The following is a 14732-nucleotide window of genomic DNA, read 5'->3' on the forward strand; positions in this document are numbered from 1 at the left end:
TGATCGCCGCACGGACACACGGCTACTACCGCTCCGCCCATTGGACGGGCGAGCAGTCCACCAGGAGGCAGAGCCTTCCTATTGGCTGCCTGCTCACTGCCTGTTCAACGCCGATTGGACCCGTTCGACAAACGCTCCCGAACACAGCCGGCAGGTGTCGCTGTTCCCTCTACAGCCAGGACCGACAAGTCGACCTCCGCATGTGCCAGCGTTCAAGAAACATGACAAATAAATTAAACGTATCCCAATCTTTCACATATCCGCAAACGCGTGTTTTTAGGACATCATACGTGATTTATATCATCAGCATATGCTATTTAAAAAAAATGTAATGCGTTAATTTATAAGTTTAACGTTCAGGCGCGGCATGGCTGCCCTTCATTAAGCACGGTGGTCCTTTGACTGAGTTTCGCTAACAAAGCAAAATCCAAAATGTCGGGGGAGGTGTATCTCCTGTGGCTGCTCTCGCTCTTACAAACGGTGAGTTTACACACTGGACGTGTTGTTGTCTCCGCTTCTTCGAGTGTTCAGTGATAAGCACAGACAGGTGACGGAGCGGTCAGTGGTCTCGGGTCAGCCTCACCGACGGTGGTCGTAGTTTTGTAAACCGCATCCTGCTGCTCCCGCTGCCTCTGAATGACGTGGCTCAACCGGAGCCGTGATGGACGTGAAGCCTCCTCGGGTTCTCCTCAAGAAACAGACTTTAATCACTCCTGTGAAAACCTGTTCAGCTCGGTGTGCGGACACTACCTGCCCACAAAGCGGAAGCCATAGATTCACTGTATCATGGAGTTTCCTATCGGGCCCATTTGTAACTCAGAACTCATTTCCTGATTCCTAAAAAGCGAAACTGGGCTCAAACATGAGCGTCACCGGTAAGCGTCTTTGTTGTCATGCGTCAATGGAAAGCTGGCTTCTCTGGTGTCGACTGTCATTGTTAAAAGCAGCTTTACGCTCTGTGGGTCAGTAACAAAGAGGATGAACACTCCTCGCACATCCTGGTAGATGCTCTTCCTGTTTGTCCACCAGCCAGTCAACCTAATTAATACCACCGTTCCAATTAATTGTGTAGAAATCACTGATTTATAGTCCATCAACCAAAGTTACTTAACGACTGAAACTATTGATGCATCATCAACCAAAGACCAGCAGTGAATGTATATTTGAAAGGCATTACGTGTGTTTTTCACACTATTTTAAATCAAATGAATATTTACTTCCTGGTGGTTGTGGGCCACCATCATATAAGAACCTTTTAAACAGGTGAGAGATGTGAATTGTTGAACTTGTTTGTTCAGAAGACTATTTTTATTAAAGAATAGAAAATCAGATAGTTTGATAGGTTATGATATTGTAGTTGCAGCGTAACTTCCCGTTAGTCCACTTAACAAAATAAGATTTTAGTCCAGATTGGATTTAAGAGATCAGGTTTTTGCAGTAGCTGCATCATGATCCCTTGCCATTATTACACTGGCATGAAAACCAATTTGTCCTCAATGGCTTTTAAAACAAGTCGATGCTTTTATTCATGTCGTTTTATGTTACTTATGTTATGTGTTTTTTTTATTCATTCAATATATCATTGTTGTTTTCTTGGCTGTTTGTTTTAACTTTGTATGCATGCCCACTACACCTGAACAGAACCTCCTTTGTTTTTAATAGCTTTACAAATAAATTGACTCTGCTTTTATAGTGCGCATAGCTTGGAATTGTTTTGTTGGATTTCTGTTTTATTGCACCTGTAAAAACAAAACTATAGACTATATTCATCTTTAATTTCAGACTCCTTAATCTTAATTTTGCTTCAGTGCTTTGCTTTTGTGTCTAACACCCAGGCAAGCACTTAACTAAAACATAGCCTTTTTGTTTCCCTTCCATTCGAATCCTCTTCATCTCCTCTCTCCCCCCCCACCCCAGGTGTCGGCGTACGGTGCCGACCTGTCGTCAGAGGCATGCAGGGAGCTGGGCTTCTCCAGCAACCTGCTGTGCAGCTCCTGCGACCTGCTCGGGGAGTTCAGCCTCACCAAGATCCAGCCTGACTGCCAACAGTGCTGCCAGCAGGAGGCCCAGATGGAAGCGCGCAAGGTAAAGGCAACAACGAGCTCCAGGAACACACAAAACATAAAGCCATTGTCTGTTAAGGTTCAGTCACGACACAGAACGGGTTGCTCAAATCTCAAAGGGGGACTCGGTCAAAATAGAAGTGTAATGAGGGTGAACTTAAGTTCCCGTAGTGGAATCATAAATGAAATGTACTGACTGTTTGCACTGCAGGACTGAGACTTGTGAAATCTGATGATGTGCAACAGATAGTTCATTAATTGAGTCTTGAGCTGATGCGTATGTTGTGATTCACTCTAGCTTTGCAGAAGCAGCGAGCTACCCAGTGGATAGTATTAGCACTCTGGGAACCTCTGAGTCAGAACGTGTGATGATCACATCCCTCAGCATTTGGTGTGCTGATTAAAAACAACCTAGTTTTAGTCTCCCTCTTGCCGGGTCTGTTGACACTGTTTGCAGCTGTGCATCAGATCTGAGACTCCGTCCCTCGCTGTCTGTCTCAATTTGTCCCTCTGATGTTCAGAGTCGAGGCTCCTTAACCCCAGTTCGACACCCCCCAGGGGGTCAACATGTCAAGTTGTGCAGTAACCTCTCTGTAACCTGTTGGGATGCGTTGTTAGGCGCTTGTGTTTCCAGTGATTACAGGACATTCAAAAGGAGCCCCTGCTGTGCTCAGTGATGGATAAACACAGAGTGAAGCGACGGTGGAAAAACAATGTAATTTTCCTTTGATTAAGCAAAGCCCATAGAACGTGTGGGTAGTATCCTAGCAACAGCACCTTGGAAAAGTGTAGCCCACACCTCATTACGCCTCTCGATGATAAGTGTGTTTGAGACAGACGGGCTCGTAGACCTGCTGCTCGAGATTTGAGGGAAAATGTCACGTAGAAGACCAATTGCTTACCAGCAGAAATGACAGTGTCTCTGAGCACATTTTCTGCTCAGACGGGAACAATTATCTGCCCTAAGAATTCTTTGAGTCTCGCAATTGACATTAGTGCCAAGTCATTAAACCCTTTGAGAAATGGCTAATTCTGCAGCCCAGTCGATTAGCAAGATTCACTGAGCATGGAGGGCATTTCAGATACTCATTTTGAAACGTGTGCCTCTCTGCAGAACATGGCAGCACCTCAGCTCCCTTGGGTGTCATTAGACAGTGCGTCTCTATAGAGCAGGACAACCATACTGCTAATGACAATAACATGAGACACCTACATTGCAGGTCTTTAAGTCCGGACCAGTCTGACAAACCTCACAAGAAGACGTACTAACAAGCCCAGTGTCTTATTTCTCTGTGCTGTAGAGCTCCCCTGTTTTTAGTTTTTTTTTTTAACAAAAAACTATAGAAAAAAACACAACACTGTCAAGAAACAGCTCTGCATCTGAAAACAGTCTTTACAAAATGCACCATTTACTTCTGGGTAACACTTGTCCCAGCTGTAAGGACAGTTTTACAGTGTTTCTGTAGGTCTTAAAGTCTTGAAATACTTAAAACTCAGTTCCTTAAAAAGGGTATTATTATTATTATTATTATTATTATTATATCAAATACATGATTCTTTTAAAGATGTGGCCGCAGGCTGTTTGAAACATGCATCTAGAAACTACAAATGAAACTGTGGACTGCAGTGCATGCCTGTCTTAATTATTACAGGCTTTACAGGGCAAAAGCTGCTGATCATATTTTGCAAGCACGTTTTGATACTTCTAGACCTTTTGTCTAATTCTTTCATTGACAATACAACATCATTTCTGTTTGATCATTTCAGGCTGTAGTTGATCTCTGCCTCTGTGTGTAAGCTTGGCAGAGAACCAGACAGATTAAGATGATACATGGATGGATTTGTGAAAGTGAAAGGTCTTGCTTCTAATGAATGGATTTCGTATTGAAATCACTGATGGACTGGATGACCAGATAATTCATTCATTCATTCACATTGTCTACATTCTCAAATGAGTCAAAGTTGAGTCTTCCTATCGTTTCCTATCTAGCTCCCAGTTCTCAACGTGACTTGTCCCTGATCTGCTGTGTGCGATTAAATGGAAAGCAGGGAAATCACGGGTGGAAGCGAGCAAGAGAAATAACAGAGGGTCTTAGATTTGCATGCTTAATTTAATTTGCTGTGTGAGCCAGCCGAGAAGGCCATTTACCCTTGCTCCCTCCTCCCCACTGAAGCCGGCGAGCGGAGCATGGTCTTGAAATACTGCTGTGACACTCCAATTTCCTCTAACTTATTGTATATTGGTGCTGGAGGTTTGATTACAAGTGAGATCTGCACAAACCACCATCCATCAGCCCTGATCCATATGCACAGGCTCACAGTTTAATGACCCCCAAGGAGTTGCACAGATACGTTTATGAATCAGTCTGCCCGAATCAAATTACTGCTCCGGGCCGGGCAGGCGTTCTAACAGCAGCCGGGCCTCAGTCTATTCTCTGTCTCTGTGTGTGGTGGGATCCTCAAGCTCTGTTTCTCTGCCCACAGCTTTACGCTGGAGCCATCCTCGAGGTGTGTGGATGAAAATTGGGGAGGTTCCCCCAAGTCCAAGGTGAGTTTCTCTCAACATGATAATACTCTGATAGTTAGATTATTAAAAAAATCCACCCTCCTGAAAATTGGTCCATGCCTTGGGTGATTCTGTGTCTAAATCAGTGCGGATGAGAGTGAAATATTTCCTTTTTGCAGTAGTAAAATCCCTTTTTGCAGTAGGTGGTCTAAAGTGCCTGTGGGGCCAGTTTTCAGACAAGCTTTTGAAGTTTTTCTCTTTTCTTCCCCTGCGTCTCGGGAGCAAACCTCCCATCTCTGCTCAGCGTACCATTTGGATAATTTGGTGTCGGGTTACGTTGATGGACCTATTGCCGCTCGCCTCAGTAGGGGGCGAGACGTCTGGAGCCCTGTCTGTGCCATATGGCTGCTGTTTATTTACTTCAGCTGCAGCGACCCTGTGTTCTCAACTGTCTCCTCCACCATTAACGCCGCCTTCTCAGGACGTTTCACAGTGGTCGCTAATTACAGGCGTCGGGACTGAAATAGAAAGGCTGATTCATTACCCCGACATTTGTCTCACCACTGTTTTTTTTAATCTTCACAGCTTTTGTCAGGAGTGATAAGCCAAAGATGTTCAAGGGTCTTCAGATCAAGGTAGGGATTATGAGTTGTGTTGATTATGCATCATCTCATGATTAGACACAATAAACCGCATCCTGAGGTAGAAAGTAATTTGTAGGAAATCAGGTTATATTAATCAGATGAGTCATACACATTTCTCTTTCTTTAACACCCTCTTTTTCTTGTTTTTTCTCTGCCTCTCTCTCTGCAGTATGTCAGAGGCTCAGATCCTGTACTAAAGCTTTTGGACGATAACGGGAACATCGCTGAAGAACTCAGCATCCTCAAGTGGAACACAGACAGCGTGGAGGAGTTTCTTAGTGAGAAATTAGAACAGATATAGACACAACTCCAATTTTCTTTTTTAATTTGAAGTCTTTACTGAAAGGATATCCTCGAAAGTACAAACGAAAAACATATTTCACAACTTGCTCTTTTATAAAACTGCAGATAGTTTGTCTTTTATGTGCTGAAGCTGTAAGATGTGTGCCTCCTCTGCTCAGGTGAATGACATTTTGTTTTTGGCTCTCACAGGGCAGAAAAAGTCTAAATATCTAAAATATTCACCAGCAACTCGTCTTTGCTGAAGCTGTCTCCTGATAAATGCTGATCAACCACCTCCCGCCCTCAAATGAATACTCTCAGCAGCATTAATTTGAACTAACTTATACTAAATAAAATGGTCCAAATGAAAACTGAGAAGCTGAGAAACAGCTTCAGTAAATCTCTGCGGCTGTAAATGTAATAAAGAGACAGATCTTTAATGCTTGAGCAAATTAAATGGAAAATGTATCTGCTTGGTTTGAGACTAAAGGAGCAAGTTGTAAAAGCTTTCTTGTACTTTGAGGGATCTGACCATAATTACCTACCAATTTGTACTGAACTGGGCCTTGATAGATGGTTGTTGAATAACTGTTCTCTATGACCGTTTTTGTATCTGAAGAATGAATATCTTGTCTAAATTTGACCAAATATCTTCTATGAGTGTGTGAAACGATATCACAGAGTCCAGAGGAGCAGCACACCCTTAAATACTGATCTAAATCATAGATGATATTTTGTTCCTTTGGTTTGAGAAGACATTCGTACATCAGGACCCGTTTTGTTGTCCCTCTGTGGGAGTCCCTGTCTGTCTGATATTCTTGTATGATTATTTTTTATAACGCTCAATATGACTGAATTAATCCCAGTTGCTTTTCCAAAAGCAGATGTTTTATGCAGAGGCACATGTTTGTGAAGAGCTCACAGTAAACCAGTTTTGGGATGTGAGATCTGATGTACCTTTGTGTTTTTCTGCATCTTCTGCTTTGGAGAGAAACTGGATTTATTTTGGTTGCTTTTTGAGGTGGAGGTTGAAATATGCAACAATAAATAAAGTCTCTTGAGATGGATCTGCCAATAGTGTGTGTTTTAATGGAAACTGCTACTGAATCACTGTTATTCAATCACTGCCAGGGGAGTGCCTGGCGTCAGACCGAGCTGAAGGCATGAGTTTGCTGACATCTAGTGGTTACAAAGAGTATTGCTTGTGCCGAAAATGACAAGAATTAGTTACTTTAAAATAATATTAACGCTAAGCTAATTTTAATTTGCAACAAAATAGATCAGACATGTATTTCTCTTCCAGCTAAAGCAAAAACCATCTGATTGTCCTTGAAACCAATGAATCGCCTGAAGAGACACATGGGCAAAGCTTCAGCATCTGTAGTGTTTGTCAGCCGGTTCTCATAGCAACACGCCTCCATAAGCAAAGTAAAACATCCAGACTGTTCAGATTTTATTCTCCATGTTGACAGATCCTGTCTAACAAGAAGTGTTATAAGAAGTTTAAAGATCATTGCTGCACACATGAAGTACGATGGCAGATGGATACGTCCTGTTAGAAATGCCTTGTACTCACTTTAGTCCTAAATACACATGATTTCCTGTCAGTGCTCAGGAAATTATGTCACATTCCATCATTAATGACACTTTCAGAGAAACTAGAACATATCAGAAATCAGTGTTTTATTTTCAAAAATAAAGTAAAAAAAGAAGCTTCAATTACACACAGTGTATCTGCACATTTATAAATATCTCAACCACTAAATGTGCATGTGAAAACTACATAATTTGCCAATAATGCCTTTTTTAAAAATTATCATTACACCTGTTGGACTTCTGTTTGGATGTGAGGCATGATAGACCATCACAAGACAATACGATGCAGTATTAAATGTGTGTAGGAAAATTTTAAAAATCACACAAAGCCGGCTGCAAGAAGGCTGAAAATCACAAATCTGAGCATAAACCACCTGTCAGTGCTGAGGCTGTTTAAAGTCACACATATTGGGTTTTCTTGCTGTCCTCTGAGTGATGATCTCCCGGGGCGGTTTTGGCACGGGACTGAGGTTTGTAGACAACCCCTGGGTAACTGAAAGACAAGAGACAACACATATAGCATGAAGGTGACTGTTGTGAAGGTGCATCTGCTGTCAAAACACATGGAAACGACTAAATAAATCACGTCAAGTGAGAATATACCTGATAACATTATAATAGAATTTGGTCCAAAACAAATTCACAGACATGATAAATCATTCCGATACACAGAATTTAAGAGGCTTATCATTTACGACTAATATAAATCTGTGTTGGACTCACTGGGGTTTTTCATCTTTCACCATTCCCCTGAAAGCCAGTGACTTCAGGACGCCGCCAATAACCAGCACGCCGCCTCCAATCCAGGCGATAAACAGTGCAGGGCCAAACGTGTATCTGGGAAATACAAATAACACAAAGTACGTATAGGTCCAACATGTGAACAATATGGATTAGAGTGAGAACAGAAGCGAAAATAATAAACTTAATATCCTACGTTGGCATTCCTTCTCCCATTCCTCCCATTCCTCCCATTCCACCCATTCCGTTTCCCATCCCTCCACCATAGTTGGGGGCGGTGGCCACCCTGAAACTGGCCACGATCTGGTTGGCGTAGATGGATGCACCTGCAATGCCGCACACACCTGAGGGAGGGCACAAGAATGACACGTGAAATGAAGAGAATCATGTCGGTGATTTCTTCTACACATATTCCTCTTCAGCTGGACCCATGTTCATCCACACTGTGCCCGTACCAGCGATGATGAACATGATGCCAGCGGTGAGGCTCATCTTGGCCTTGGTGGTGTCCTCCATGCTGGTCATCGTGAGGCAGGTGAGGGAGAAAACTGATATCACCGCCCCCAGTACACTCAGCACCACGCCCACTATCATCAGGGCCCGCACAGCCTGGAAGGCCCCTGTATATGACACATAACTCAGAATCAGAGACTTTACAGTAATACATTTCGGTGGATGTTATTGAGGCAAAGCAAGGTCTTTTTATCTATAACGCATGCGTTGGTATATTTAAGTTGCAGGGGCCATACTCAGGAATTTAGAAAGACAGAGGTCATGACTCCAAATTCTCAAGAAATTGAACTAATTACCAAAATTATTCTAATTTCTCACATTATATTAATACTCTTCAGAGTTTAATTAGAAGTGCTGTAATCTTCATTTCACACTTGGCCAAAAAATGTATTTTCTGGTGTCCTAAAAGTCCTAACATTTAAATAAACTTGTGTCTACTAAAATACTAAATAAAAATCAGAATCTGTTATTTTTTATTGTTGAGTATAAAAATCGTATTAATGTCCAACTTTAGCAACAACAAATATTCATACGTTGTCCTGTGAGGTCCTCATTTCAAAAGACGCCTTGATAATGCTTTTTGTACTGTTGTGTGATAACCTGCCCTCTAACCTGTGTATTCATTTGAAACCTCATATTTCAAGTCTTAATAATGTCTTAATAATGTGGTGAGTTTGCTCTTGCAGTGGGTGTGTTGTAGGAACCTGCCCTTTGCATTTTGTTTGTTCTCTTTCTGATAACTGTATTGACCGACTCTCGGCCTGGCCGTCCATTACTCGGTCCAGAATGCACTGCGGAGCCGAGCAAACACTGATAGGTGTGGACTTGACTTAGGAACAACAGTTTGTACGATGGCAACAGAAACTCAGAGTAATGAGTAATTATTTAAATACGACATCTGTTTTTAAAAATTTGAAAAAGGAGAAATTCGATGCACTCTACATGTTGTCTGAGATAATCAGAGTTATCACTTGTGTCCTGTTAGGTCTCTTCCGGTTCTTCCTAATTTTCCTTTAAAAAATTTTAACACCATTATCCTAAATTTTTCTGTTTGCACCAAATCAAAGTGTTACAATCTATTTAAGTAACCCTTTAAACTAATTTTATTACAACATTTCCCCCTTAAATTGGTTTCAAAACTTAGAATATTTCAACCCTTTGCGCCAATATGACATATTAGTTTGTTCCAGAAGTTGTCATCGTGAACCTGAATGAGACTCATCTCGGCGCCTTAAAACCCTCCCGCCTCTTAATTTCACTCTAGTTCAGGCCATCTTGAATCTTACCAGGAAGTGAGAGAACTTCCTCCTACTTCCTTCTATTGGAAAACTCTTGTTTTAAACAGTTTTGTTACAACTTTATAAAATGTTGACACTGCGTCATTGTTACTGTGGTCAGAGAATTACATCTAACGAGATCTCATAAGGGAAAGTCCAGACTGTAAGTAAGGAAATGTCATGAGTTTGTTGCCTTGACAGTGAAGGAGATCCAGGTTGAATCAGTTCCATTGGTAGAACATCAAGGAAATGAAACTTCTGTTGGATATTCATATAGAGGAGACTTGTCTTACCTGAGAAGCCCAGGAGGCCGTAGAGCGGACGACATTCGGTGAGTCCAGCGGAGGTCGTCTCACAGTTCTGCCACAGACCCTTGTAGGTGTAAACAGATGTCACCACCTCCCCCTGCCTGTCCTTCACACTCCAGTTGTTCATGGCTGTGGCTGCGATCAGGGCTGCTGCACCGATCAGGCCCAAAACGAATCCACCGTTCTGCAGAACCGAAGGCGCCATTGTGGTTTTCTCCTTCAGAAATCAGGAAAATATACCTGGCACAGCGAGTGTGTGCAGTGTAGGTTTGTGTCTGGTTTAAAAGATAGAAATCCTAATACTTAAAGTATAGCTGTTTATGTGAATGCGTTTGAAGAAGGAGGCAAAAGTGAGCAGGTATGTCGCGTGAGGATAAAGAATGAAACTGGGCAAAGGGGCGCTTTGTAGTCATGGTGGTGTTGGTGGGTGGAGGCGGTTGAGTTTCACCCAGTAGGTGATACACCCGAGTATGGGCAGGGCTACCTTGTGTTGAGACGTGTGGACACAGTGGTGATAGGCACACCTGGCACCTAAATGAGAACTAACCGTTTTAATGTAAATACGGGAAACTGAATCACTGACTTCATGTAGGGCTTTCAGAGAGCTGATAACTGTTGGTCAGTGAGTTGATGCTGATTGGCCGCGTCAACACTCAAACACAAACTAAAAAGTGATGCATAACCAAATGTGTCACTTTATAAATAATGGATTACATACACAGGACTGAAAACAAAACACATGATTACAGCAGATTCTCAATCAGGCCATGATCCTGAATAAAACATTTGAAGTGAAACAAGGAAAATTCAACGTTTTGCTCAACGACACTGAAAGAAGATGAAAGCTCAACAACCCGTTGACTTTAAACTTGACAGTTCATCCTTCAGTCTCTTTTCCGGAGCTGCCGAGTGCCCCGTGGAAACCAAGGATAAATAGCACGCTGATGTGATTACAACATCCACAATTAATGTTCAGCCGGTGACACTTGTTGAATTCTTCTGTGAGAAGGTTGAAAGGTGTCAAATACAAAAACAACAGTCGGGTCAGTTCTAGTTTGCTTTCAATTGTCGCACACTGAGAATTAATAGTTTCAGTGTGGAGACTCATTTCCTGAAACAAACAGTGCCTCATGATGTCCATGATTCAGTTTTTCACCTTATCACTTTGTCCACAACTGCGCTGGTTTCTATTCTTCCCTTATCATCAGCCTGACTCGCTCTCACTCACCAACACACAAGTGGACACACACTACTAACTCACGCTGTAGCCAACTCACACGATGATGGAAGTCAGTTTAAAACTCTTACGTTCATCCGCTTTCTTTGGACTGTTTGCATCATATTGATGTGTTTATCTTTTCTTAAGTCGTATATGAATCTCATCAGGAGACTTTAAGGTGGTTGAATTAAGTTACCTAGCTCAAGCAGTCAGAAACATGAAAACATATAAACCTCCTCAAGATTATCTTTATTGATTCCTGGGAACTTTTTATTACAACTGATGATATCTCAGTGACAGTAGAAAAATGTCCTGGTCCGGATCGTCCTTTAAACAAACTCTACAGTCAATTAAATGTCCAACTTCTCATAGATATTGTTCCTTGAATAACAACTGACTCTTAAATGTAGATAGTTTAAAAAAAAATCTTTGTGAAAGTCCCTTGAAATAAACCAAAGACTGCAATTATAAGGCTTTATTTAAACCTGTATTTCAACAACACCAACAAAACAGGCTGCAGACTACAGTATATAGGCAGACCTACATACTGACATACATACAGGTGTTACTGTCCAAATATAAGAGTGTATTAATTAAGAAATACAATATAAGACTTACTGTTGTTTTGGGGCCTGGATAAACAGATGAACCACAGTCCTATATCCCTTATTTCCACAACAGCTGGATATTCATCTGACTCAGTTCGAACAGTTAAACGTGGGCCTATAGTGCAGCACTTTTTAAATTAAATTCTAGTCAAAAGAGTGACAAAACAGCATCTTAACACCCTCATCTTTACCCTGTATTGACATGGAAAAGTACAGGGTAAATAGCACAGCTCTGAGATAATTAAACAGCAGGCCTTTAGAAATGTTTTAATTGCTGTGGAAACACTTAAATATTCCAATGGCATTTTAAATAAAGGTCAACAATTTTTCTGTTATATTTATTAGATTAGAAAACACGTTTTATTATAGCCCAGTTCTTTCTCTTTGTCTGTTACATTGCATGGGAAGATCTTGTGCGTAAAACGTTCCCCGTTGTGTACGTGCGTCTTCCTACCCAGTCTGCACGCTGGATCCGGGGGAAGGATACGAGTCCATGCCGCTCTTGGTCATCCCTCCGGGGAAGAGAATATACGCCACCTGCGGGTGTAAACTGGCCGCAGACCAGGCACTACAGTTGCACGGCAGCATGTATCCCGGGCTGGAGGGTGACGGGTGGGTGTGGGTGTGCTGTCCGGGACACGCCAGTCCCCCCAGTCCCCCCATCCCGCCGGTCTGGTAGCCGAAGCTGTGCGCGCCGTAGGGCAGCGCGCCCCCGGCCAGGGAGTGCGGGATCTCCGCAACGCGCTGGACAGCTCCGGTGCTGAACTGCGCCACCGGCTCCAGCAGGAAGGAGGATGATGAGGAGGAGGAGGAGGGAGCGAAGAGAGCCCGGGCTTTGTCCCCGGGGACGAGGAAGGAGTCCATGGCAAATCCCTTCAGGTGCTCCGCTGCCTCCCCGAGGAAAGACGGCAGCGGGAACAGGAAGCGGTCCCTCTTCAGGAGGCTCTTGGACTTGCGCCGGGGTCTGTACTTGTAGTCCGGGTGCTCCTTCATGTGCTGAGCCCGCAGCCTCTTGGCCTCGTCGATGTACGGACGCTTCTCGGAGTCGGAGAGCAGCTTCCACTCCGCGCCCAGTCTCTTGCTGATCTCGGAGTTGTGCATCTTCGGGTTCTCCTGGGCCATCTTTCGCCTCTGGCCTCTGGACCACACCATGAAGGCGTTCATGGGTCTCTTGATGTGATCTAAAGGTTTTGCCATTTCAGGAGTTGACACATTAATTAATTAAAAAAGTTCACTCAGATCCTACTACTCTTAACTAAGTCACCTGTCCAAAAAGCGCATGCTCCTCCCGTGCGTAAAAGGAAGAAGTATCAAAGATTATTTGACTCAAGAGTTATTTTCTGTTTCTTTGTAAAGTTGAAACTATAATTCCGAACAGAGCGAAGCTTTTGCACCAGGTGGATCTGAAAACGGCACAAGGCGCAAAGCCTGGGCGCATGAATGGGAGTCACACGGGACCAAGTTGGAAGCTTGTTATGGATGATGCTGGGCATGTCAACCACTCATCACCACACCACTGTCACGGCGAGCCAAGCCAATGGGAATGAGAGGGAGCACAGTAATCCCCTCACAAAAAAGTGACTGTACAACATTTCTGAGGGACTCCCTCCTCTCCAAACAGTTTAGTCCCTCCAAAGCTCCGCTGAGACAGGCAGGCAGGAAACCAGGGGAGAAAGCAATCTGCTGCATAACATAAGCAGAAAACTACAAATTAAAAGGTTTTGGGATCGGGCAGCATGGAGGGTATTTTTAACTGCAGCTGCTCAGAGACCTATAAAGTCCTACATGGCTCATTCGCTCAATAATGAAGTCTATTTCAGACGAACCCAGAGAAAGTAGCTGTTTAACTCATTTAAAACCATCTAATTACCGCAGGGCTGCACAGAGTGTTATAGAAATACAGTGCTGATGTACATTCTTTATAGACACCTAATTATGTGCCTATACATTTTTGGTTTTATTTAGATTTTTCTCAGTTAGTAATAATTCTAAAAGTTTATTAAAATAAAATAATTATTTCAAGGAAACTCCAAAACCCAACAACGCTGAGGTAAAATAACTGTCTCTGGTTGGGTTTTCGATATATTGTCTAGTCCTGGAATCTTTATTTGGAATTGCAGATCAGCAAAATAAAGTGTTATCCCACAATGTTTACACCCAAATGTTGTTGGAAAGCTTTCTCCAGGCTACAAGAATTTAAACTCCTGTTGGAAAAATGGACGCAACGGCATCATGGACTCAGGCTTAAACTCATCTCAAGCTTATGGTTGCAGAATGTAACTACCACACAGTTGCTAAAACTCCCACATTCCCAGAAGACATTACCATGTCTCTACATTAAAACAAAGTTAAATGAAAACGTTCAGGGGTCAGTGTGTGTGTGTGTGTGTGTGTGTGTGTGTGTGTGTGTGTGTGTAAGCTCTGCTCCCTCAGTTTTCACTCTTGCTCTCTTAAAAACTTGCCTTCAAAATTGCCTCATTTAAATTCTTTCCCATGATGCCATGCGGGTGTCATATATATTAATATGTGCACAAGTGTCTCCCCTCTCCCTCCTCCATAGTCGACAAAATCAATATTAATCACAACCATAATTCACTGGCCCGGCTGACTGCATTGATTGTTACAGTTTTCATAATTACTAAACCTTATCTGATCAAACATATGCTTTAGGCATCTCATCTGTTATTGAAATGACATTGATGGAGAAATGCCGGAGCAATAACTTAAGTACGAACTATATACAGAATACTGTGTATGTGTTTGTGTGTGTGTGTGTGTGTGTGTGTGTGTGTTTGTGTACTCAGTGGAAAATGTAGGTGCTTATAGGTAATAAGAGGGGATTACTGTATGGAGTATATACACAGGAAGCTCATTTTTACAAGGAGGATCGGTCGGTTGAAGCTCCGGGTTTATAGGTTTTTATGTTTTGGTAGCGGTGATGAACTCAGATATCAGCTGAGGAGGAGGCCTTTATT

The 14732-nt window shown here is 42.6% G+C and overlaps 3 protein-coding genes across 3 annotated transcripts; 1 reads left to right on the forward strand and 2 right to left on the reverse strand.

Moving 5' to 3' along the window:
* The first annotated feature begins 418 nt into the window (after nt 1–418).
* selenof (selenoprotein F) lies at nt 419–6562 on the forward strand. Its single transcript, XM_061083906.1, has 5 exons — nt 419–480; nt 1918–2085; nt 4548–4611; nt 5155–5204; nt 5383–6562. The coding sequence occupies exons 1-5, from the start codon at nt 433–435 to the stop codon at nt 5512–5514; spliced, it is 462 nt and encodes a 153-aa protein (XP_060939889.1). The 5' UTR covers nt 419–432; the 3' UTR covers nt 5515–6562.
* A 928-nt stretch (nt 6563–7490) lies between these two features.
* cldn18 (claudin 18) lies at nt 7491–10135 on the reverse strand. Its single transcript, XM_061085062.1, has 5 exons — nt 9916–10135; nt 8288–8452; nt 8029–8176; nt 7815–7928; nt 7491–7584 (listed from the first exon to the last, which is right to left on the reverse strand). Exons 1-5 carry the CDS (start codon nt 10133–10135, stop codon nt 7491–7493), a joined length of 741 nt encoding a protein of 246 aa, XP_060941045.1.
* Nucleotides 10136–12066: 1931 nt separating this feature from the next.
* Nucleotides 12067–12972, reverse strand: LOC133017620 (transcription factor Sox-14). The gene has a single exon (XM_061083743.1). It carries the CDS (start codon nt 12952–12954, stop codon nt 12208–12210), a length of 747 nt encoding a protein of 248 aa, XP_060939726.1. The 5' UTR covers nt 12955–12972; the 3' UTR covers nt 12067–12207.
* Between the last annotated feature and the right edge of the window lie 1760 nt (nt 12973–14732).

The sequence above is a fragment of the Limanda limanda genome, chromosome 13, assembly GCF_963576545.1.
Source record: "Limanda limanda chromosome 13, fLimLim1.1, whole genome shotgun sequence".
NCBI lineage: Eukaryota > Metazoa > Chordata > Actinopteri > Pleuronectiformes > Pleuronectidae > Limanda > Limanda limanda.